Genomic DNA, 26,764 nt, shown 5'->3' with positions numbered 1-26,764 from the left:
CATAGCTTGATACAAAAAGGCTTTTAAATGTTTTGTGTTAATTTAAATTTTATGTTTTTTTATTTAATTCAGTTTTTATATTTTAAGAATTAATGCATTAATTTTATTAAAAAATAACATCTAAATGAGTTTGAACCCGACCCAGCCCGCTTCACGTCTCTTTAAACCCGAGCCCATTAAGAACCGGGCCAAAACCCAGCCCGTTAGAAAATGGGCTGGCCCGGCCCGCATGACCACCCCTAGCTCTAAGTGACCTGATATTTTCTCAGTTTTTGTTGTGATATTAAAGAGATGAAAGCATTTTTTTTCAATAATTTATATTTTTACAGTTAAACATGATTTAATCTTATTTTTATTTTCCATAATACCATTATTTTTTCTTGATGTTTTTTTTCGAAAACATAAATTTTAATTTATAGCGATATCTTTATTGACAAGATTTTCTAAATAACAACGTTTGGGACAATCGGACCATATGGTTCGGATTTGGTTAGGACGTGGTTCGCAACGACCTGCACACGTACTATTTACACCTCACAGCTTTAGCTCTTCCTTATTACATCTAGCTATTTGAAGTTTTCGATTTTACATTTTGCTACAACGTCACGATGAATCCTATGGATGTGTAATTTCACCTTTTTTTATCAAATAAAATTAAATTGCTAAAACGCTCTGAACATAATAATTCAACTTTCGATTTTACTTGAAGAGGGTGACCCTATTAAGTGACCTGGTTCTTCGTCAAAAAAAAAATCGTATACCTAGGAATGTGAACGGTTCGGATTTGGATTGGATGTGGTCAATATCATATTCGACTAAACTTATTCAGATTCGAATTCGGCCACAAAAAAGCTCATACCAAATCTGCCTTTTTACATGTAATCGGATTCGGATATCCATCAAATCTGCATATCCATTGGATTCTGTTGCAGAAAACCAAAACCATATCAGCATCCGATTATAATCGGATATGGTTTTGGTCTGGCTAAACGAAGTCGGATATCGAATAGAATCCGATCCATTGACGTACCTACTACGCTGGTTAATTAAGAAAAGTCAGACTGTTTAATGTAATAACAAAAAAGTATATGTTGTACGGACAATTAGGTGTTTAGTTTAGCCAGTTTTCGTGATCGATCAGAACACTCGTTCTTACGCGAACGCCTGGGAAGAGAGGTCGAGGGAGGAAGCGTGCGTACGAACGAGACAACGTCAATATCTGTGTGTGTGTGTGTCTGTGGACAATCTGCAGATCTGAAGGAGTCAGAGTTGAAATTTGTAGGGCAAAGAAGAAGGGGCCGGAGTTGATGGATTTGCCGAGCACGTGGGACGGCCTACGGAAACAGGTTTCTCCTTCCCCTCTTTCCTGTGTGTCTCCTATTTTCCTTTTTGCTGGATTTTGATGTTTTTTTGGAGAATTAGTTGTTTCGTTTCATGAGAATTGCCGATCCGGCTTTCATTATAGCGATTCTGGACGAGAATGTTGAAGATCGGGGTTGATTATTAGGATTTTCCCTGTATTTCGTGGAATTAGGTTTATAATCCGGCAATTTTGGTCATGTTTTTCTTTAAGGTTTAGAAAAGGGAAATTTTAGTCCGGTTTCGTGGAATTAGGTTTAGAAACAAGCAATTTCGTGGAATCAGGATTTTCCCTATATTGCGTGGAGTTTTTTAGAGTTTGTACTAATTTTGTATGATCGCGGCGCTCGGTTACCGAGATGTCTGATTGTATGATTTTATTGATTTAGAAACGAGAAGGCGTGATGCAGAACTGGTTCTTTTCTTGTTGCAGCTTTTTGAACTATGCGAAGGAAGTTGCATCCTGAATTCCTGAATCGTGCGAACGGATTGATTGAATTGGAAAAGCAAATCTGACCCTAGGTTGGGGCGAGAACCGTTTTGATTCAGGAAGCGATTGTGGATGAAAATTTTCGTGTGTAGCGGTTGAATGCGAGTCCAGAATTCGGAGTACTAAGACAGACATTGTGGGAAAATATAGTGGTTCGAAAATTCCCTTTCGGTTTCTGTTGAGAAATGTTTTGATTCAAGCAGCATTTGTAAGCGGGAAACAAGTGCACGCTGCTAAGAGATTAAGGACGACAAACATGAGCTTACAATAAAAAAATAGCTGAAGGCTCCAATTGTGACTATGTAATGATGGGGATTCGATTAAGAATCTAGTCTTCCCAAACTAAGGTGAGACCGTAATTGGGCGTTTTAAGATATCAGTACTGTTCACTGATAGTGGTATTGACTTTTACTGAAGAAATAGGGCAAGCGGATGAGGTTAATGTTAGAGAACCAGATCCATCTCCAGATCCGTCCATCTCCAGTTGTGGTACCCAGTCCAAAGTAGGGCTAATAATGCAAGCACCTAAAGAAGTTGGTATCATTAAGGAAGCTGCTATTTCAAGTAGTCTTGGTGATAAAATTACCTACCTACTGAAAAGATAGACAATGAATGTAATATCACACGAACTCACTAACTCTTACGTGAGTTGTGAGATAATATGTTTATATTTAACACAGTTACAACGTTGAAGTAATACGCTCAGAGATTATCGTGAGATTTACAAACGATAATGCACACCACGAAGGCAGTTACAAACTTCAATGCAGATCAGGATCCTTTGCTTTTCCTGATTATCCGCTCCGGCGGTTGAAGTCCACGAGTGGAGTCTTTTACGTTATCTTCATTTGCCTTATCTCCACTTGCTTTGATGTGTGCATTTTTCGTATTTGCAGCTGTTTTACCATGGGTAGATAACATGCTTGCTTTGACGTGTGCATTTGCCTTATCTGCAACTGTTTTACCGTGGATAGATAACACGGTTTCTTTAACATGCCTCATCAAGCTCATCGTGGGGGCCTGCACGTTGCGCTTGTATCGAATATCAACAAACTGAGCCAGCGGTAGCGGTTTGGTCAAGCCATCCGCTAATTGGTCTTTAGAAGAGATAAAGCGAATTTGAATGTCCTTTATGAACATGATCACGAACAAAATGAAAATCAATTTCGACATGTTTAGTCCGGGCATGGAAAACCGGATTAGTTGCGAGATAGAGAGCACCAATATTATCACACTAGAGAATGGGCGGTTCGCAAGGCAAGAAGTCGAGTTCCCCAAGTAACGACTTTAGCCATATGAGATCCGACGCAACACACGCTAAAGATTTGTATTCAGCCTCGGTATTAGACTGAGTGACTGTTTTCTGCTTGCGGGAAGACCATAAAATGACATTAGGGATCACTTGGGCAACCAACCCAGTCAACATCAGAGTAGACACAAGTTGCATCGAGACAGACTGCTTAAGTAGGAGACTATGCTGTAACGAATCCTTGAGGTAACGCAGGATACATTTGACTGCGGACCAGTGAGCAACAATGGGCTGGTGCATGTATTTGGTAGACCTTGTTGACAACAAATGCAACATCAAGACGAGTGAGAGCGAGATACTGTAGACCACCAACAATGCTGCAATAGAGGGTAGCATCAGAAAAGGGAGGAGAGCCATCCTTAGTAAGTTTGGAACTAAAACTCATTGGAGTGGGGACAATCTTGGCATTAGCCATGGATGCTTTCTGAAGAAGGTTGAGAATGTATAGCTGTTGAAAAAGATAAATCCCCTAAGTGGAGTAGAGAACCTCGATGCCAAGAAAGTAGTTGAGACGGCCAAGATCTTTGATAGAGAAGGCCGATTCAAGATGAGTGACAAGCTGCTTAATTGCCAACACAAAATTACTGGTAATGATGATATCATTCACATAAACCAATAAATAAACAATCATCCCACGACATTGAAAAATGAACAACGAAGCATCAGATTGAGAGATGATAAAGCCGGTGGAGACCAAGTAGGTGCTGAAACACTCATACCAAGCACGAGGTGCTTGCTTGAGGCCATAAAGAGCTAGATCGAGCTTACACATGAGTAGGAAAGTTGACATCCTCAAAACCTTATGGTTGACGCATATATACATCCTCTTCAAGAAACCCATTCAAAAAAGCATTGTTAAAATCAAGTTGGTGAATGGGCCATTGAAACGAGATAGCAAGAGAGAGAACCACCCGAATGAACGTAGGTTTAATAACTGGGGTGAATGTCTCAAAGAAATCAACACCTTCCTCCTGGTGGAAGCCTTTGGCTACAAGTCGGGCTTTGTAGCAGGCAACGGAGTCGTCGGCATGACGTTTGATCCGATAAATCCACTTGGATCCAACAACATTGAAATAAGATTGAGGTGGAACAATGTGCCACATTTGATTATGCATGAGAGCCTTGTACTCATCCTCCATGGCTAATCTCTATTTAGGACTTTGGGACACTTGTTTAAATGAGGTGGGTTCAGATTCAAGTAGGGTGGTATTAAAATAGGATAGCAGGATGGGATAGAGTGAGGTGGTGTAAGCTTTAGGCTTAAGAGAACCTATCATGGGCCTGGTGACCATAGGATGAACATGATCTGCAGGATGAGAAGGAGGGCAAACAGGGGCAGGGAAGCTCAGCTTTGCAGGGGAGAGAGAGCCACTAGGAAGGATCGACTCAACAAGGAAAGATGGTTCACTAGCAGACGAGGCAGACACTGGTTCTAGATGGGAAGGAGAATCGGCACCAAGGTTGTTTAGGGTAGTCGGTGGACTAGGTAGCAAGGTAGATGCAAGGGAATGAGAAGGTAATGATATCGAGGATGAACCAGGTCCATCACCATCAGGAGGAGACGATGGTGGAACCAACACAACAGGCATCAAGAGCCCCCACTGTGGGATCTCAGGCTGGGAGGGAGGCATTGGAGAACTTGGTTTGGAGGAGAAGGTTTCATCAAAATAAATATGATAGGATAGGTAGGTTCGTTTGGCACGAGGGTCGAAACACACATAATCCTTGTGTCGGGATGCATAACCAAGAAAAATACAAGCTTTAGTTTTTTGTTAAAATTTGGAAGAGTTGTACGGTGTGACCAACGGGTAGCATAGGGCACCAAATACATGCAGATGTTGATAGTTAGGTAGGTGTTTGAAGATTTGCTCATTAGGAGATTTGCGACTAAGCACCAAGGTAGGCAGGTGATTAATCATATAAATGGTCGTGCGAAACGCATCAACCCAAAAATCATAGGGTAAGGCAGCACCACTCAACATGCTTAAGCCTGTCTCCACGATATGCCTATGTTTGCGCTCAACAAGCCTGTTCTGCTCAGGCGTGTGAGGACAGGATAGACGATAAAAAATTCCATGGTGTCAAAGAAAGTCCTCGAACTCAAAACTTGTGAATTTGCCACCATTATTCGATTGAAATTTTTGTGCTGAATTCAAGCACACAAAAACTTATTTAAAATTTACTATGTGTGTGTTGAATTCAAGCGCACATAAACTTGTTTAGAATTTACTGGGTTGTGTGTTGAATTCAAGCACACATAAACTTGTTTAGAATTTACTGTGTGTCTATGTGTGTGCTGAATTCAAGCACACAAAAACTTTCATAGGAAATAGCCTAGAAAATAGAGAAAAATCATCCACTATTAATAGATAAAAACGAAAACCTTCTCGAGAAATCATAGGGGCTGGACCCCATACATCAGCATGAAGTATCTCTAGAGCGTGAGAACTGCATGTTAAAGAGCGCCCAAAAGGCAGCTTATGGGCCTTTCCAACCAAGCAGTTTTCACAAATTTTTATTTGCTTGTCTCTATTGAAGGAAATAGCATTACTAGAATTAAGAAAAGAAACAATTTTCCTATTGGCGTGACCGAGTCACTGATGCCACAAATCAAAAGTCTCTCTACGTCCCGCATAGGTTGCCTTCATCTGGGAATCACTTCCTTTAATTGGGTAGAGACCCACGTTGGTTTTCTGACCCTTGAGATGAATCCTGCATGTCTGACGATCCTTGACAAGTAATTCAGAGGGAGTGAATTCGAAAACACTATCATTGTCTTCAGTAAATTGATCCATAGACAATAGATTTTTAGCAATGGCAGGAACATGAAGAACATTCTTTAGAGCAAAATTTGTACCATTAGATGATAGAACCAAGTCACCTGTGTGAGAAATAGGTAAAAAGTCTTACCATTGCCTATCATGATAGACTCGTTGCCCTGATATGTTGCTTTATTTGCAAACTGCTAATTATTCATAGTTAAATGATTGGTTGCACTAGTGTCAGGGTACCAATAATCATCATTGCTTTGTTGCATAGACATGTCAGAGAATGCCTTGGGAATATCCCAACAACTTTTGGCTATTTGCCCACGTTTGCCACAATATTAACAATAGACTGGACTTTGTTGATTTTGATGATCTTAAGATCCCTGATTTTGACTGGATGATTTTTTATTTTGGCATCTTGGAGAATTTCTACCTTGGCCTCTGCCTTGATTCCATCTACCCTTATAGGATTCACGACCTCTGCCTCTTGAGGCAGTGAATGCAGTTTGCATGGATTCTAGAGTTTTAGATTGCTTGGGATGCAGCATGATCCCTCGCTTCTCCTGATTTATGAGAAGATCGTAAAGATCTGCAAAGGAGTGACACGAGGCTCCCGTTGTTATGGATGTGACAAAACTCTCATACTCAATACGGAAGCCGTTGCGAGCTATTTGAACAAGATTATTGGAAGAGATTTACAAACAATAATGCACACCACGATAATTAGAGATTATTGTAAGGCAATTACAAACTTCAATGCAGATCAAGATTATTTGCAGATGTTTTACTGTGGGTAGATAACACGCTTGCTTTGACGTATGGATTTGCCTTATCTGCAACTGTTTTACCGTGGGTGCCACGGTTTCTTTAACACCTACCAGAGCCTAATATCAAGGAGGAAAGAATGAAAACTTATCATGTCCCAAGTTAAGAAAGGAGTCTAATCCCTTGATATGTGATAGCAAGTTGTTTAATGTTGAAAGGCTTGTTAACTATGGTAGAGTTGTTTATGACAACTCAAAAACATGTTCAGGAGTTAATAATAAATATCTTATCTCCACTCCTCTCTTATTCATGCTGAGAGAGTTTGAGAGTAGAGGTAGGTTCTTCAAGGAACCGAACCACTTATATTGGCTCTTGTTTCTTGCTGTATGTTTGTTTTGCTGCATCATTATCTGACTGCATAGTCCTCATAGGCTCTTTTAGTTAAGTGATATTTGATGGCGATGTTCTAGTTTAGAAACATGTTCTGTGGTTTGGATTGCCTCCTAAATTCAACATTTTGCTTGCTGAGGTGGGACGAAGCTAGGCTATTGTGAGCAGAAATGTTGAAGAACACGATGCAAGAAATTTTAAGCGCATAATTTGATAATGTATGAAATGTTGGACTTCTGATGAAAAGGAAAGAACTTATGAAATAAACTCTTGCAAGGTTGGTAGAGGGGCGCCAGAATGTAGCTTGTGGATCAAACGTATTGATGTTTGTGCAGGGTGTCACTTCTTGCTCTGGAATTGAAGCCAATATAATGAAATTAAGTGATCTTGAAGATCCGACATGGTGCTGAGTTTTGAACTTTTGCATTGTTTTGGGGATTTTAGTTGCGGTTCACAAGGCTGGTAAAGATCATGTTTAATGAAACTTCCACTTTGGAGTCATCTGTATATGTTTATCGGTGCTATGTGATTCCTTACACTTTTTATGTCTTCGTGCCTTAGATGCCAGACCAAATAGGTTGGTTCAAAATCTTGGCTTCAAAGAATTAACATGTGCCTGATTGTTAAATTATACCATCTTTCCTATATATATCTACATATATATAGATTGTGACACATATATATATTCAATATATATGTCTATGTGTCCTTCTAAATATATATAGCTATATATACTATTTTTGTAATACCCACTAGGGGTAAAATAGTCTTTTTCCTGTAAACTCGCATATTCTTTTTTTGGAATATGCTTTTCTTTTTCTTCCTTTTCTTTTGCATTTTCTTTTTATTCTTTTCTTTTTTTTATTCAAATGAGAGGGGTCCACATAGAGTCGTTGGACCCCTCCAACGGTCATATTTATGACTGTTAGAGGGGCTCCAACGACTCTATGGGAGCCCCTCCAAGGGTCCCATTATGTGTATAAATAAGGGGCAAAGCTCCATGTACTTGTTAAGCTTCTTTGAAGCTCTTCTTAAGTGAATGCTATATTTTTTAGCTCTTCTCTCTCTCTTTGCTCATTTACCACTTTGTGGTTGTAATATTGCCCATTAGTGGCTATTTGTTTGTGTGTGCATTTGTTTGTCTCTTTGAGACATTATTTCTCTTCATTAGCATTTCGTGACACTGATATCCAGAGTTCAGGGGCTGAATTCCTAGGATTTGTCAGTTTCAATAAAATCCATAGTCTAAGTTTCTAAAAACATGTGTGGGGGTCCATGGCAGCTGCATAATTGTCCATGGAGTTTGCCAAGTATGATGGATGTTAACATAGCATATATATATAAGATTGTAATCTGTTTTGGAGGTCAGGGGTATTTTGGCCTTTTTTCCTTGTAATAAGTATTGTTCATTAGGAACGGTTTTTTCATTTCTTATTTTTATTTTCGTATTTTTTGTCTTTCTTTTGGTAGAGCATGAGCTGTATGGTCATTTGACAATAGAGTTGTTGGGGCATCCCAACGGTCATAAAGATGACCATTGGAAGCTCCCTACAACTCTTCGTGGGAGCTCCCCAATGGCCCCTCCTGTGTATTATATATTAGGGGTGTTTGTCCCCTTTATTTGTTAATGCTTTTGCTTAAGCATATATCAATAAAAAGATATTTTATATATTTTTGTTGCCATTGTTGGCTTTTGTATTGTCCCATAGTGGACTTGTGCATGTGCACTTTGTGTTTGTGATCCTCTAAGCTCTTAGAGGCTCTTGTTTTATATTTGCGCATACTTCATTACAATAAAGTCATTATTTGAAATTTTAATTACTTTATCTGATTCTAAGCAACATACAATTCGTTCATAACTCATGCAGTAGTTATAATTTCATTATCTATACAACAACAACAACAACAACAACTACGCCTTCATCCCAAAACAATTGGGGTCAGCGATATGAACCAAAAAAGAAATTCATTTTGGGTCTTCCACATGAATCCTTTTCCTCCAATCACTTCTATCCAATGCCATGTCCTCGGTGAGGTTCAAAGCATTCATATCCTTTCCTATCATCTCCATCCAAGTCTTCCTAGGCCTACCCCGACCTCTTTTAACTAATATATTTTCCCATTTCTCCAACCTTCTAACTGGAGCATCATTAGGCCTTCGCCGAATATGTCCAAACCACCGTAAACGATTCTCTCGCATCTTATTTTCAATGGGTGCAACACCTACCTTCTTACGTATCTCCTCGTTCCGAATCTTATCTTTTATTGTATTTCCACACATCCATCTAAGCATCCGCATCTCAGCTACACTCATTTTTTGAATATGATGTCTCTTGGCAGCCCAACATACCGTACCATATAGTAAAGCGGGTCTAATAGTCATCCTATAAAACTTTTCCTTCAACCGCAATGGCATTCTACGGTCGCACAACACTCCAGTTGCACTTTTCCATTTCATCCACCCAACCTTTATCCTATGATTTACATCTCCATCAATTTCTCCATACTTTTGAATGATGGATCCCAAATATTTGAAATAATCATTCACCGGTATTTCTTGCTCACCAAGCTTCACTACACTTCCATCACTAGTTCGTTGCTTACTAAACCGACATTCCATATATTCAGTCTTACTCTTACTCAACTTAAAACCTCTAGCTTCCAATGTCTGTCTCCATAATTCTAACTTAGCATTAACCCCAGCTCTAGACTCATCAATCAAAACAATATCATCAGCAAACAACATACACCACGGTACATTTTCTTGAATTGATCTCGTAAGCTCATCCATCACTATCGCAAATAGGAAAGGGCTTAAAGCAGATCCTTGATGTAACCCAACCGTTATCGAAAAATTGGTTGGCACCCCTCCACAAGTGTGGACATTGGTTTGATTATGATTTCATTATCTATAAGAGGCAAATTCTATTTTTTAAATAATCATGGCTGGTTTGATTATGAATGGCATGTCCCTCTTCAAGTATATGTTCTACTAATTAGAGTTAAGTGACCCTACATAGTACTTGCGCATGTGCACTTTGTGTTTGTGATCCTGTAAGCTCTTAGAGGCTCTTGTTTTGTATTTGCGCATACTTCATTGCAATAAAGTCATTATATGAAATTTTAATTACTTTATCTGATTCTAAGCAACATACAATTCGTTCATAACTCATGCAGTAGTTATAACTTCATTATCTATAAGAGGCAAGTACTATTTTTTAAATAATCATGGCTGGTTTGATTATGAATGGCATGTCCCTCTTCAGGTATATGTTCTACTAATTAGAGTTCAGTGACCCTGCATAGTAAACAGGTAGGGTAGCACATAGGTGTAAAGGAAAAAGCCCTGATTTTGAAAAGGTTGCAGTTACGTGCTAGAGAGGAAGGTAATTGATCAACACTAGAAATATGCGCTAAATATGACATCCAATATCCTCTTTGGTCTTTGTACGAGCTCTCTAGGGGAAATCGTGAAACGAATGAGTGAATCAACTTTTTATCTATGAAATAGAACAACCCTAAGGTTGGACCATTGAACATGGTGATAGCTTTAGATTTAGGAAAACATCTTGTGGGCTTTCAAGTTTCATTCAATCACCATTTGCTGCCCAAGTATTTGCATTAGGACATGGCTGCTCAAGAAAGGAAAAAACCTAATTTTTCTAGGTTGAAAAATTCAAGGATTGGAGTGGTTTGATTACTGAGAGAACAGGGAAATTGATGTGGTAAACAAATCTATATAATTGGTCCCAAGAAAAACAATTTATTGTAAAAAAATTCTCCTTGTGATTGAATGCCCCCTTATGGATGAAAAAGAAATGGAGTGCAGAGAAAGAGGAAATGAAGGAATAACAAGTGGATAGAGATGGTTATGTGATACTTGGAGAATACTGCATATTGGTATCATTATATAATTGGGAAAGGAAAAGAGCCAAGAGACAAGGTTGTGCAATAGCAAGGGGTTCTTCTGCATGAGGATTCTATGGTTTGAAATGCTATTCTTTATAATAAGTACCAACAAATTGCGTTAGGAAACACACATTTTTGTAATTATTTAGCGGCTTTCAGAGAGGAACAATACCCTAGCATTTTATTCCTATAGCTCCACCGGCATTCTCTGCAAGAAATTCCATTCTTGAATGTTTTTTCTGGTTACTGATATTACACAACAAGACCAACAATTGCTAGCACAAATAAGACAATTTTGAACCTTTGGTACATTAATTAGTGGTCCAGATTTTGAATAGGAGCATTGTTGTAAGATAATCAGTTTTTTTTTTATTTGGTGCTGGGTAACACATAATGGCAATTCATGGTCTCATAGAAGACAGAATCATACTTAGTGTTGATCTGGATGGACTCATTGCAAGTGTATTTTGGTGAAAAGTTGTGGTTTGTGAGTGGTTGGTAAACAGTTACTGCTTGCATGGACTATTTTTTAACAAAGGGTTTAGTGCTTCCATAGACTATCTTTTTACCATTATAGAAAATAAGCATGATGAAATTTTCATAAAAACAATATTCCTTTATCAACCTTTTTTATTTTATACAGGCCAAAAAACTTGAAACACAACTGGATGAGCAAATGAATTCATATCGAAGATTGGTTGTTACTAAAGCGGATGGTACTGAGAATGCACTTGAGTCTGAGATAGACAGGCTACTTAAACAGCTTCAAAATGTAAATTCGCAGCTGCAAGTGTGGGTATCTTCAGGAAGATCAGAAGTTCTTTCTCATACTTTGACTCGTCATCAAGAGATTCTGCAGGATCTTACTCAGGTTATTCTCACATTCTACCATGTGCTTCATGCTGCTGTTTCTTGTTTATATTTATCTTTCAGACTATGTCACATGGGTGCGGGTGCGGGAGCGGGTGCGGGTGCGGGTGCGGGGATTCGGCACTTCCAAAAAACCCGGGTGCGGGGGTGCGGCAGGGGCAAAAATGTAAAAAAAATTATATATATATATATATATATATAAAATTTTGAAGTTTTAACAGTTTAACATTTAACAGTAAACATTGTCATAAACTCATAATATGATTCATCATGCATGCAGTATATCAACCTAAATATCAAATTATCAATCAAATAAGTAAAGCAATTACATAAATTGACCTAAATATCAATCAAATAAGTATGCATAAAAGAACTAAATTACATACCAAAGTATATCCTGATGAAGTAATGGATGCAAATAATTTTCTTCTTCATCATCAAATGCATCATTAGAAGGAATACTGGGCTCAGCTAAATCCATGTTTGTTACGTTGAATTCATGTTCTCTCTCGAAGTCACACTCTTCTGGGTTTACATCCCAAAATTTGGATGTTCCTTGTCTGCATTATAAACCCAATTTGAAAATGATAAATACAATACAAGTATATTTAAATGAAAACTAAGAAATAATCAAATAACTAAGAGAGTAAATTAGTACCTGTATTCATCATTGCTTCGCGAAAGTAATCGAAGATTTGAATGAACATATACTAAATCCTCTGCACGCTTGCTGGTGAGTTTATTTCTCTTCATGTTGTGGATTTGAGAATATGTGCTCCAATTTCTTTCACAACAAGATGAACTAGCAGGCTGCGATAGCAATCTTAATGCAAGACGTTGCAGAAGAGGTGTTTCCGATCCAAATGTTGACCACCATGTGATAGGATCTATATTATCTTCTTCTCTCGCGAATAATGCCGGTGCATATAATCTCGAAGATGAAAATTTTCCAAACTCTTGTGTGACTTGATGTAGAAGATGTGCTTCTGGAAAAAGTCTTGTCATACACATATTTCTATGTCTTGATAGCTCTGGGTCTAAATTTGGAGGGACACGACCAATACCACCAGCCCGCCACTTATTTGCATAATATTTTGGATTAAGAGAATGTGCCATGCAATGCAAAGGAGTGTTGCTCTTATCCCATCTTCTGACTAAAATTGAATGAATATGATTAAAAAAATCTGAATCATCCAATGCAGGATTTTTTTCTTCATGCATGAAAACTATAGCTTGTATTTTTTCAATCATATTATCCCACATTTCATAAACTCTGTGAAGCATGGGCTCATCCTTATCAACTTCTCTTAACATTTCCCAAATAGGTTGCGTAAATTGAAGGAAGTATACCACTCTGTCCCAAAACTCATCATCAAGAATGAATTTCTTAATTTCTTGAGCCTTCATATCATCATCAACACGATAGAATGTCCAATTTTCATCAGTCACCATGTTAATCAAAGCATTCTTCACTCTTTTAATCCTCTTCATCATCACAATGATGGACGCAAAACGTGTTTCAGCGACCTTCAACAATTTCAAATCAGAATGCCTATTAAATATAGCATTAGCACGATGGAGGTTAACAACAAAATTCCTAATGCTTTTGACATTTCTTTCTAAATCTTCAATCCATGAACATAAAGCATATGCTTGTGTGACTTGAAGATGAAAATTTCTAATGCTCGCGAATAATGCCGGTGCATATAATCTCGAAGATGAAAATTTTCCAAACTCTTGTGTGACTTGATGTAGAAGATGTGCTTCTGGAAAAAGTCTTGTCATACACATATTTCTATGTCTTGATAGCTCTGGGTCTAAATTTGGAGGGACACGACCAATACCACCAGCCCGCCACTTATTTGCATAATATTTTGGATTAAGAGAATGTGCCATGCAATGCAAAGGAGTGTTGCTCTTATCCCATCTTCTGACTAAAATTGAATGAATATGATTAAAAAAATCTGAATCATCCAATGCAGGATTTTTTTCTTCATGCATGAAAACTATAGCTTGTATTTTTTCAATCATATTATCCCACATTTCATAAACTCTGTGAAGCATGGGCTCATCCTTATCAACTTCTCTTAACATTTCCCAAATAGGTTGCGTAAATTGAAGGAAGTATACCACTCTGTCCCAAAACTCATCATCAAGAATGAATTTCTTAATTTCTTGAGCCTTCATATCATCATCAACACGATAGAATGTCCAATTTTCATCAGTCACCATGTTAATCAAAGCATTCTTCACTCTTTTAATCCTCTTCATCATCACAATGATGGACGCAAAACGTGTTTCAGCGACCTTCAACAATTTCAAATCAGAATGCCTATTAAATATAGTATTAGCACGATGGAGGTTAACAACAAAATTCCTAATGCTTTTGACATTTCTTTCTAAATCTTCAATCCATGAACATAAAGCATATGCTTGTGAATTTTCTTCTTCTTTGGGGTTGCATATGCTCTTTAGGGCTAGATTTAAGCTGTGTGCTACACAGGGAGTCCAAAAAATATGAGGGTACTCACTCTCCAAACTCAACGCTGCACTTTTACAAACCGGAGCGTTGTCTGTAATGATTTGTACCAGTTTCTGATCACCCACTTCTTTTATCACTTCTATAAACAATCCCTTCAAATACTCTGCATTTTTATATTCCCCAGATGCATCAACTGCTTTCAAGAATATTGGGCCACTAAGCGAACAAACAATGAAATTGATTAATGGACGCCTTTGAATATCTGTCCATCCATCAAACACAATGGAAACTCCATTTTGCTCCCATGAATATTTTTTAATTTCTAGCAACCTCTCCACGTTTGCCCTCTCTTCTGCAAGAAGTGTGGTTCGTATTTTTTCTGAACTTGGAGGCACATAACCACTCAAATTACAATTTGCCAAGGATGTTACTAAATCCTTCCAATAAAGATTTCTAGCCGCATTAAATGGGAGTGAACCAGAATAAAAGTACCTCCCAACTTTTCTATCCAATTCTTCTCTTCCATATGTATTGAATGCTGCTTGTATCGTTCCTCTACCTCCTAGATTGACTTTTCTTTTTTTTTTCAGCATCTTCTTGGTGGCTTGCAAATGACACACTAAGTGCAGAAGAATCGGCCATTGCCTTTCTCTTCTCATATTCTTCTTGTATTTTCTTGTATTGCCTTCGCATTGCCTCATCAACTTTTCTGCAAGCTGAAATGCCATGTCCTGGTATCTTCAACAAATGAGCCTTCACTCTTGTGTAAGACCCAACAAAATCTTTTTTGCAGAGCTTGCATCGAAATCTTTTGTTTCCACCACCTCCTTCTCCAGTTTTTGCAAGTTTATCTACATGTACCCATAGTGGCCCCACATCATCAATCCCACTGCAACTATCAGCAAAACTAGCAGCAGAACTCACATGTTGGGATGAGGATGACGCAAGTCTTTTCCCTTTATCCGTCATTTTTATCCTGAAAACACAAAAAAAAATACATTACAATTTTCAAATCAATTCGAAAATACAGGGAGAAGGGGGGGCTCAGCCCCTCCCCTGCCAACCCAACAAGAGAGCGAGAGCAAGGGGGGCTCGGCCCCTCCCCTGTCGACCCCAAAAAAAAAAAACAGATGGGGGAGGGGCTCGGCCCCTCCCCTGTCGACCCAAAAAAAAAAAAAACTGATGGGGGAGGGGCTCGGCCCCTCCCCTGTCGACCCCCAAAAAAAAAGATGGGGGAGGGGCTCGGCCCCTCCCCTGTCAACCCAAAAAAAAAAAAACTGATGGGGGAGGGGCTCGGCCCCTCCCCTGTCGACCCAAAAAAAAAAAAGATGGGGGAGGGGCTCGGCCCCTCCCCTGTCGACCCCCCCAAAAAAAAAACTGATGGGGGAGGGGCTCGGCCCCTCCCCTGTCGACCCCCCCAAAAAAAAAGATGGGGGAGGGGCTCGGCCCCTCCCCTGTCGACCCAAAAAAAAAAAACTGATGGGGGAGGGGCTCGGCCCCTCCCCTGTCGACCCAAAAAAAAAAAAAAGATGGGGGAGGGGCTCGGCCCCTCCCCTGTCTACCCAAAAAAAAAAACAGATGGGGGGCCCCTCCCCTGTCGACCAAAAAAAAAAAACTGATGGGGGATGGGCTCGGCCCCTCCCCTGTCGACCCAAAAAAAAAAAAAGATGGGGGAGGGGCTCGGCCCCTCCCCTGTCGACCCAAAAAAAAAAAAAAAGATGGGGGAGGGGCTCGGCCCCTCCCCTGTCGACCCAAAAAAAAGAGGTAGATGGGGAGGGGCTCGGCCCCTCCTGTGCCGAAAAATGAGGGAGCAGGGGAGGCTCAGCCCCTCCCCTACCGACCCAACAAGAGACCGAGAGAGGGGGGGGGGGGTGCTCTGCCCCTCCCCAGCCGACCCAAGAAGACGAGAGACATACCTGCCAGCCGAGAGGAGGAGCCGAGAGGAGGAGTCTGGGAGGCGGAGCTGGGGGCGGCAGAGTTGGGGGCGGCGGCGCTGGGGGCGGCGACGCTGGGGGCGGCGGAGCTGGGGCGGCGATGGGAGAGCTCGAGCTCAGGGGGAGAGAGAGGAGAGATTAGGGCAAAAAATTTTTTTTGCCCTAATCCTCCTCCTTTCCATCGGGGGGGGGGGGAATTTTTTTCGCCCAAAAATTTGGACAAAAATGACCCTGGGTGCGTTGACCGCACCCAGGGTCGTGTTGACCGCACCCGGTGCCGCACCCGCACGCGATCCCGCGTCGCGTCGCGTCGACGCGGGTGCGGCACCTGTTTTGCCGAGTCCCTGTGACAGCTTTCAGATGCAGCCGCTAGACCATGTGCAACTGCATCCTGTCCATATCACAATTTATTTACAATTTCATGTGCAGGAATTTCACCGGCTACGGTCAAGCCTTAGAGCAAAGAGAGAGCATGCAGCACTAATTGAAGATTTCAGAGAATTTGACCGGGCCAGAACAGAACTGGAAGATAGTGGTGATTCTGTGGAGCGGGCCCTTCTCAAGGAGCAAGCATCTTTGAACAGAAGCACAGGGCAGGTAAGGATATTATCTGTTTTTCAAATTTGAGCTCAAAATATTATTTTCGAACATTCATTTATGTAAAATTTCTTTTCCTGTCTTTTTTTTTTCTCATTTCATTTTTTTTTCATCATTTCTTTTAATTTGGCGAGTGGTGACTATTCTTTTGTTGTAGTTGAGTAATTCGTATCTAACCCCTTGGAACAAACCGTTTGGTGCATGGTTACCCAGTTGTTTACCTTAGACTAGGTGCATAAGCAGCATAACTGCAAATATAAACAACCAAGCAATTTTAGCAACACCAAGTCCATCCTTTTTTCACATCTTGACATTGAGCTGGAGAGGTAGTCATTAGCAACTCCAGCTTCGGACAACTCTCTGATGACCTCCTTACATTGTCATCCATTGCAGATATGACCTCTCTCTTTCTCTCTCTCTCTCTCTCTATATATATATATGTATAATTTTTAACAATTTTAAGTTAACACTAATGAAATAAAAACAATTATCATATCATCAATTCATCATGTATAAATCCATGCCATAAATCAAATTAATAATCTACAATTGCTATTCCTCATCAATAAAAAATAACACCACACTGGTGCGGAGGTGCATATATATATATATATATATATATAAAATTGAAATTTGTTAGGGTTGACTGAATCTACTTTTGGATAGAAATGGACCTCAGTGTGGTTGACTTCACCTGACACAAGGGAAGCCGTGTCCAAGCGTTGCACCCGCATGGGTGCGGGTGCGGTGCCCTGTTAGAAGAGTCTGTTATATATATATATATATATATATATATATATATATATATATATATCTTTTTTTGGTGTTTGGGGCTAGGATTATCATCCCCATTTCCTTATCCTCCAGTGTCAGTAGTGCTTGTACCTCTTTGTAAACTGTAAACATACATCTTTGCCATGAACTATGATGTTCATTGGTAAGAGAAATGAAAGGAAAAGAAGGGCTATCAATATGTTCTTCATCATTACCTGTATCATGGTTGATTAAACAAGAAGAAGCCCTTTATGCTTATCTGTGAAATGTATCTGGACTATCCATTTATGCATTTTCTATTCACTGCTTTGATTGAGCCTTTTTAATGTGTGTTTTCAGAAAGACCTTTTGTGAAAAAAGTGATATAGATTGTTGTCTATTATAATGCTCCCTGGCCCTTCTGCCCCATTCCCAGCCTATAGGTCCCACAAGTGGGCCAATGACATGGATTCTGACTTAGCTGGGATTATCCTAGCTCTTTAGTGGGGTGGGTTTGTAAGACTGAACTGCAGGTCACGAACAGATCATTTCATGTTTCTCTTGTATCTTAATTAAAGAACCAGCATATTCGAATTTAATGTGCAGATAAACTAGTTCTAATAAATTGTGTTTCTTTTAACAAAATAATACAACTGCACTAGAGCATTTCATCTGTAATATGAACTTGTACACATAATTCACAGTAAATTGTTTACAAAGTCTGAATTTGACAGCATGTTTTAGTATCCATTTATTCTTGCCCCATGAAGTGCTCATATCTATACTTATCGTGATTTTATGTGCTGATCGCTCTTGTCCCATGAAGTGCTCATATCTATATTAATCATGATTTTATGCACTGATTATCTTTGTCTGATGAAGTGTTCATAGGTATCATGCTATATTCTCTATATTCATCATGTTTCTCAGCTTATTTTCACTGCCATCAGTTCTGGTCCTTTTGGGCCAGGCAAGGCTGGTTTTGGTACTTATGCCAGCTTTGGAGCCAAAAGTGGCCATTGAGTCATACAGCTCATGGTTTTAAAGGGCATCTCTAGAGGCGTTAAACGTGTACACCTTTAACACCTCTAGCTTAAATAGGCCTCAAGGCCTAGCCATCTTTATAGAGAAAGAGTCCTGCCTATCTGCACCAAGCTGCCCGAGTTCATGGTGATTCACTGAAGACAGTTAGGTTGCCCTTAGTTAAAAATGTTCTGATTGGGCCAATAAAGAAATTCAGAAACTAATCATCCTAGAGCTCAGGCCACATTCCAATCTGGTCGTGCACTTAAAACTCTCTTTCAGCAAATTATGCAGATAATGAGCTGTTTGATGTGGTTTACTAAATTGATGCCAGTTATGGTTTGTCTGGACAAATGTCTTTGAATATTTGCAATTCATGGCTTGTTTGAGTAACTTCAATGTTTCAAAGCACCAAGGGGGGTTGGCGTAGTGGGGGTAGGTCTTGGCTGCTAGACGGGCAGTCAAGGTTCGATTCCCATGGGCATCGCTCCCAGTGCAAGCCAACACGTAGCATAGGCCCCTGGGGTAGGGATCCTAGCTTCAGAGTTTTACGCTGCCAGCATGACGTCCATAGGTATGGCAGGCTGAGCCAACGCAACCAGGTCTTCGTGCTGGGTGCGGTTTCTTCGGGTTATAAATCCAAAACCTTCAATGTTTCAATGAAATCAATTTTCTCTTTCATAAAATTCAAATCTGTTGTAGAAATTATCATCTGAGTTGCAGTTCTACAGGTGGATACTGTTATATCACACGCCCAAGCTACTTTGGGGGCACTTGTTTTTCAACGTTCAACATTTAGTGGTATCAGCACAAAGATTAGTGATGTCAGTGGCCGCTTGCCAACGGTATGTTGCTCACTTTTTCCTATTTTTTCAAGTTTTACATCAGTCACTCTAGCATCCATATTTTTCTGAACTTGTCTTATATCTGCAAATTTATTGACCATCTTTTCTATGATTAATGCAGGTCAATAACATTCTCTCTTCAATAAAAAGGAGAAAGTCAATGGACACTATCATCCTTTCACTTGTTGCTTCTGCTTGCACGTTTCTTATTCTGATTTACTGGCTGTCAAAGTAAGCTTTGTAGGTGTGAATAGTGAATGTTTTCTTGTAAGTTGTCAATTCCTTCCTAATTTGGAAATAAAGCATTTTTGTTTTTTGGGTGTTAAGCCAAGTTTTTATTTGATTTCCCATAATGCATTGATGTTACACCCTCGTGTTTATCTGAATGAATCAGACTTTCCATGGAGGGTGAGTCAGGGCTTGCTGGTCTAGAGTGTAGAAAGCTACAAGTTCTGTATCAGGAAAATTTGATTAAGTTGATTATTTATTTTCAAAACGAAGGCACAGTATCAGAAAAAATCTCTGTTTTTTTTGGAGAGGGATGGAACTTGCCTTCTTATATTTATACGTCTAGGATCCGATCTGTATTTGCATTGCGCATATTTTGTGTGTGTGCCTGCACACCTGCCACCTGCACATTTTTGTTTATAAGCATTAGAATGTTAATTCCCCTTTCACTGTGTGAGGGTGTTTGAAATTTTGAGTCAGGCAGGCCCCAACTTTTTATCTAGACACTTGCCTCAATTGTTTATGAATGCCGGTTTCCTTTTCTTCCCTTCTGCCCTCCTGTTGATGTTTCAGTAACTCATTACTTGAGATCTGCTAGCCTATGATACTCTTTACAGAATTCTGTCTTAGGAAAGAACAGAGGTATCCATCTAGAAGTTGAGTGGTTTCAGTCATATGTGAAAAGTTATATTTATTTGGAAGCTAAAAATCAATCATGCACTTCCATCAGTAAATTTTCATGTTGGTTATTTTGCTACCTTAGTTTTAACTCAAATATAAGACACCTACGGTGACTCGTTTATGTAGTGGTACAACTGATATTTAAGTAGGGGTATGATGAATCTGAGAGTGGCTCAACTCATCTACATAGTGGAACATCACAGCCAAGAGTGGTAACCCAATGGTTCCATTCCCATGAGCAACTAAATTTTTTTTTATGAGGAACCCTCACCGAAAACCGGGTCACTTAATGGACCTGCCTCCTGCGAGGTAAACCCCATGAGCAACAACTAATCATACCCATATTTGGTAAAAACAATGGGGACCATTTAAAACCATCAGCTTTCAAGAGTGACAAAAAAATCCCACTGGGTCAGCCACTTAATCCAGAAGATATAGACATAACGAAATTGAAAATCGGTATTTTCCTCTCAATTAAGCATAGTGAAAGACCAATCATATGATATTACAAAATTAACAACATATAGTGTTTAAATTTAAAATCTTTTACTTGAAAGCTTGGAGCACTTAACTAGCCTAAATTACCAAAATATCCTTAGGCATGGGCTTTTCTTTTTGAAATTTGCATTGTTATTTTTAGAGGTAGAATAGGTCCTTTGTGTTTATCTGAAAGAAATTATTAGTGAAACAGAAAAGGTCCTATTTTAAAAACAAGAAAGGCATAAAATATATGAAAGTGACCTTTTATACACTAAAAAGTAACAACAAATATAAAAAATTGTCACCGCTTGAAGTGGTGTTTTGGTAAGTTGGAGGTTAGTGGGACACTCTAACCCAGACAGGCGTACGATCCTACTCACAATACTAATTCAACAAAAAAAGCATTTTTTCTGAAGATAGGACACTTGGACGTGGATTTTTATTTTTATTTCAAAAATAAAAATGTTTTTGATATTTTAACATATACAAAATATATTTTTATAAAAATAATTAAAGTTTATTCTGAAACAATTAAAGTCCATTAAAATCATGTCCGTACATATAATGACTTGGATTTATATGGGACGGACAAACAGCCTGTCCCAAACTTGATATTTTTTATAATATATTTAATATATAATTTTATTAATATATGCATAACCATACTTTTGTATATAATATACATAATATTTATATAGAATTATATATAATATATTATATTTGTATATATATCCATGACTCTCCCATGATTCGGCTGACTTGCCCATGACTTGGCTGACTGGTCCATGACTCGGCCCAGTTTTTATACAAAACGAGTTTGTATTCATTTTTTTACCCGATTGGTCTATCTGGGTCGAGTCAACCGAGTCACTGGTTTACCCAGGGAGTTTTTAAACTATGCTTAAAAGTTGTTTTTTTTTTTTTTTTAAATGCGTGAGAGAGAGGAACCTGTCTTCTTCATTTTCTAATTAAAAATGGATGTTCCGAATATTTAGCATATTATTATCAAAGAATCTGCGACTTGTCACCAACTATGTCTAACTTAGGGAAAGTGATAAAGTCACGCGGACACTGTCAACTACTTGCTTCTCCCATTATTTTGAATGGAGGGTGTCTAATTTTTTAGTCTAGCACCAGTGCTAGTTTTACTTTGTCCTCACGAGTATTGCTTGGCATAGTTAGACGGCGAGGGTGCTTCTATCTTAATAAATAAGGAAAATACCAACCTTTTTGCCCTAATTTCAAATATGAGCCTCACGTTTTTTAAATTTAAAATATAGGCTAAACTTTCTTTGAACTGTCAAACAAGGGTTTGCATTTAAGAGTGTCCTTTAACTCTGTTACATCACAAAGTCAACTTATAACAGTGACCTTTGTCATTAAAAATTCAAACATGAGTACCTTTCATTTTTCAATGGACAATACTAAAAACCAAAAAAGAATCACATTTTTCAAGATGTTAGATGTTGACATGGGCTACCTATTTTCCAGAGAAAGTTTGACCCATATTTCAAAGTAGGGAAAAAGAGTTCACCCCTAAATAATTTTTTTCTTAATAAATATGTGAATGCCTATGCTTTTAATAAGTTCACAAGTTGCCTCTGCATGAAAGGGACAATCAACAACAGTGTTGTATTTATCTTGCTAACTACTACCATGCTTAGCATGAAATCCGTACTTCAAAAATAAGAACACTTTTATTCTCATACATTAAAATCATGCTCAACATGATCTTCAAGCTCCATCAAAGCAGTCCTAGATATCCACAACCAAGTGAGTGTGTGAACAAAAAAATGTTGCATCTAATAAATTAAATAACATGTGATGCGCTTGCATCACTTATCACCACGGGTATTTATCCGATTTGAATTGCTTTTGCCTTTGCATTTTTTTCTTATTTCTTTTTGCATTGCATTTTTAGTCACATGTGATGCTTAACACTAAGCATTGCGCAATTAGCTCAGCAACATACCTGCGAAACACATATATACAAAACAAAACAGGGAGGAAACTCGACCTCTCCTTGGCAAAAAAAAAGTGGGAAGGGGCTCGACCCCTCCCTCTCATCCCGTAAGACAGGGGGCGAAAAAAAAAAAAACCAGAGAGGGGGCTCGACCCCTCTCTGGCGAAAAAAAGGCAAAAAAAAAGGGGGGAGGGGGTTGAGCCCCTTCCGTGCATCCTGTAAGACAGGGAGGGCTCGGCACCTCGCTGGCGAAAAAAAAGGCAAAAAAAAAGGGAGGGGGGCGAGACCCTCCCGCGACTCCCGTAAGACAGGGAGAAGGCTCGGCCCCTCCCTGACAAAAATAAAAATAAAAATGGGAGGGGGTCGAGCCCCTCCCGCGACTCCTGTAACACATGGAGGGGGCTCAACCCCTCCTTGGCGAAAAAAACATAGGGAGGGGCCGAGCCCCTCCTGTGACTCCCGTAACACAGAGAGGGGGCTCGGCCCCTCCCTGACAAAAAAAAACATAGGGAGGGGGCCGAGCCTCTCATGCGACTCCCGTAACACAGGGAGGGGGCTCGACCTCTCCTTGACGAAAAAAACATAGGGAGGGGGTCAAGCCCCTCCCGCAACTCCCGTAACATAGGGAGGGGGCTCAACCCCTCCCTGACGAAAAAAACATAGGGAGGGGGCCGAGCCTCTCCCGCGACTCCCGTAACACAGGGAGGGGACTCAGCCCCTCCTTGACGAAAAAAACATAGGGAGGGGGCTGAGCCCCTCTCGCGACTCTCGTAACACAGGGAGGGGGCTCGGTCCCTCCCTAACGAAAATAACATAGGGAGGGGGCTCGACCCCTCCCCGACGAAAAATGTAATGGCCGGCCTGAGCATCGGGCGTCAGCGAAGGGGGGGGGGGGGTCGGCGAAAAGAGATAGAGGAGTCAGGGGTTACCTGAGCGTCGGGCGTCGGCCAAGGGAGAGGTCGGCAGAAAGCGGGGGGGGGGGGGGGGGAGGAGGTCGGCGAAGGGGGAGCGTTGGGCGATGGTCCGGGGGGCCATAGGAGGCAAGCCAGGGGGCGACGGGAGGCGGATCGGGGGGCAACGGGAGGCGAGCCGGGGGTAGGCGGGCCGAGGAAACGCGGCGGAGATGAAACAGAAAAGAGAAAGAAATGGAAAAAAAATAGGGATTTATGAGAAAATTAGTGACGGATTCGCGACGACCAAATTTCGTTGCTAAGTCATCGCTATTTGGTGATGACTTAGCGACGCAATAGTTCTATTGCTGATCCATCGTTAAGTTGCAACGAATATGGCGACGAAATAAAATCCATCGCTAATCCGTCACAACGTAGCGACGGATTATCGACAGAGTATTTTTCGTCGCTAAAATCACAAATAATGATATTTTAATGACGAATATCTTTCTCTCGCTACTTCGTCACTAATTTGCGATGGATTTTATCCGTCGCAAATGTCCGTCGCTAATTAACATTTTTCTTGTAGTGTACTGGGCGAAAACTCGACCTGTTATATACGTGGGTCGGTTCACGGGATATCGGGCCAACCCGATAGGCTTGAGCTATTTATTAATTATTAATAATATAAAAAATAAAAAATTAATTAATTGCATATATAGTAACTTGATTACTATTATTATTTACTAATTGTATTAGTTTTATGAAAACTAGAAAGATAATTAGTTGGGTACATGAAAACTTGTTAATTATTTATTATTTACCTAATTAGTTGCACTAATTACTTGAGCTTGGGCCAAGCCGAGACCGACCGGCTTCACATGGACAGGTCATAGGTTGCTCTTCAAACCTGAGCCCTTTAAGAACCGGGCCAGCCCGATGCCCACCCCTATCTACAACATCTGATAGTTTCGGGGAGGTTGGTATGGAATTGCTCAACAAAGGGAAAATTCTCTACTTCTTGCTACCCCTCCCTATTACCCCCTAATGCTGCCCCCTGCCTAGTATGATGGGCCCATCCCCACGCTCGAGGTTTTTGCATGGCACATGTTACTTGTGTGGTGTAAATGAGACTTCTGTTCATCTATTCAGAGAGTTAGGTGTGATGCAGGGGCACTTTAAATCATAATGAAAAACGTTGATCTGAGAATACGTGAACGCCACTTGCTTTTAGGCCCCTCGCTCATCACAAAGACTAAAATGGGAGCTTCTGTTTGGAGGTGTTGGCTCTTGACATCTTGGTGGACACTATGAAAGGAAGAAGTTCTCGTCTGCTTTGAGGGGGGGGGCTTGAAAACCTACTACACTTTACAGGCACATTCTGTCTAGGGGTAGAATCGGGCTGGCCCGGTCAAAGCCTTGCCCATCAATTGATGGGCCAGGCCAACAGCCCGGTTTGTGCAGGCACATTGGGAAAAGCCCAGCCCACGGCCCACCCGTTATGCCCATGAGCCTAATCTAGCCGGGTCTATATAGCATATATTTATATATAATATATATGAAAAATAAACATATTGTTTTTGCAAAATGACATGTTTTCTGAAATAACAATTTGAGAGAATTTCTCGCTTATCCAAAATTTTGATTCTCAAGTTTTTTAGGATATTTTTATCCCTTCGCAAATATAGCACGACCATCACAACTCTTTACTTAATGTCCCCAAAATGTGCAAACCTTCGTAAAAAAATGTGTGAATGTTCCCAAAATGTTGTATTGTATTTGAGAATGTCCTCTTGCTTGTACCATTTTTTGTAGGCAGGACATTCACAAATTTAGTACGACCTTCACAACTCATGTTTGAGAATGTTCCCAAAATGTGTGAACCCTTTTTTACTAAATACGGCAATACTTGTGAATATCCTCACATATTTACGAAGGTCCTCCTGCTTCATCCTCTTATGCAATTTTATTAAAGGATCTTCACATATTTTGGAGACCTTCACAACTCATGGTTGTGAATATCTGATTGTATTTGCGAATGTCAGGACAAGTCAAACAAAGGGTCTTTTGTCTGGTATTTGCAAAAGTGCCGCTAAAGGTAAAAAAACTTTAGTGGTGCTCGCAAAGCGTGACACATTTTGTAGAAATTTGCAATCATGAGTTGCAAATATTGTACTATATTTGTGAATGTCCTCCTGCCTAAAAAAAATAGCACGAGCATACGAACATTTGCAAATACATAACAACCTTTACAATCATGAGTTGTGAATGTCGTATTGTATTTATGAATGTCCTCTTACTTGTGCCATTTTTTTCGGAGGTTCGTACATTTTGGGGGACATTCACAAGTAAAGAGTTTTGAAGTTTCTGCTATATTTGTAGAAGAGTAAAAATGTCTTAAAAATTTGAGAATCAAAATTTTGGATATGAATTTTTTTTTGTCAAATTGCTAGGTATTTGGAAAACACACCATTTTGCAAGGACAATAGTTATTTTTCGAAAAATATATACATGTATATATAAAATATATTTTATCCATAATATATATATATATATATATATATATATATATATATATATATATATATAAAGTGATAGCTGCGCAACTCTTAGGATGACTAGCATAAAAAATACAGGATTTGATGGATGGTTAGTGCAAAAAATGCTAAAACAATGCTAAAAGTGTTTTTAGAGGCGGTCTGCCGCTAAAGGGGCAAAACACATAAATTACATGTTTTTGCCCCATTTTTGCATTTTTTGTAGCTTCTCCCTGTGATGGACAAAGCGCAATTGTACAGGTAGCTGCACACCTAAGGGCGCAACTACCACTCATTCACTATAAGAGAGAGAGAGAGAGAGAGAGAGAGAGAGAGAGAGAGTAACTCGTATCTTCAAACACCTAAAAGTGTTTAAAGATACTTTGGATAAAGCATCACAGTATTTTGTGTGCTCAGAACTTTTAGCAGCAGTTGGTGTGAGTTTTATGAAAATAATTTTTAAAATAATATTTTTAATCAAAATCAAGTGA

General features: G+C 39.6%; 1 protein-coding gene across 1 annotated transcript; it reads left to right on the top strand.

Moving 5' to 3' along the window:
- Window positions 1-1,157: 1,157 nt before the first annotated feature.
- Window positions 1,158-20,030, top strand: LOC149841941 (Golgi SNAP receptor complex member 1-1-like). The gene is made up of 5 exons (XM_089998792.1): window positions 1,158-1,346; window positions 11,634-11,861; window positions 16,706-16,873; window positions 19,381-19,494; window positions 19,616-20,030. Exons 1-5 carry the CDS (start codon window positions 1,308-1,310, stop codon window positions 19,727-19,729), a joined length of 663 nt encoding a protein of 220 aa, XP_089854918.1. The 5' UTR covers window positions 1,158-1,307; the 3' UTR covers window positions 19,730-20,030.
- Window positions 20,031-26,764: the final 6,734 nt, after the last annotated feature.

This window comes from Nuphar pumila, chromosome 3 (assembly GCF_984573655.1).
Source record: "Nuphar pumila chromosome 3, dmNupPumi1.hap1.1, whole genome shotgun sequence".
Classification (NCBI taxonomy): Eukaryota; Viridiplantae; Streptophyta; class Magnoliopsida; order Nymphaeales; family Nymphaeaceae; genus Nuphar; species Nuphar pumila.
Note: the sequence above shows the minus strand (reverse complement) of the source record. Positions and strands in the feature narration are given on the sequence as shown.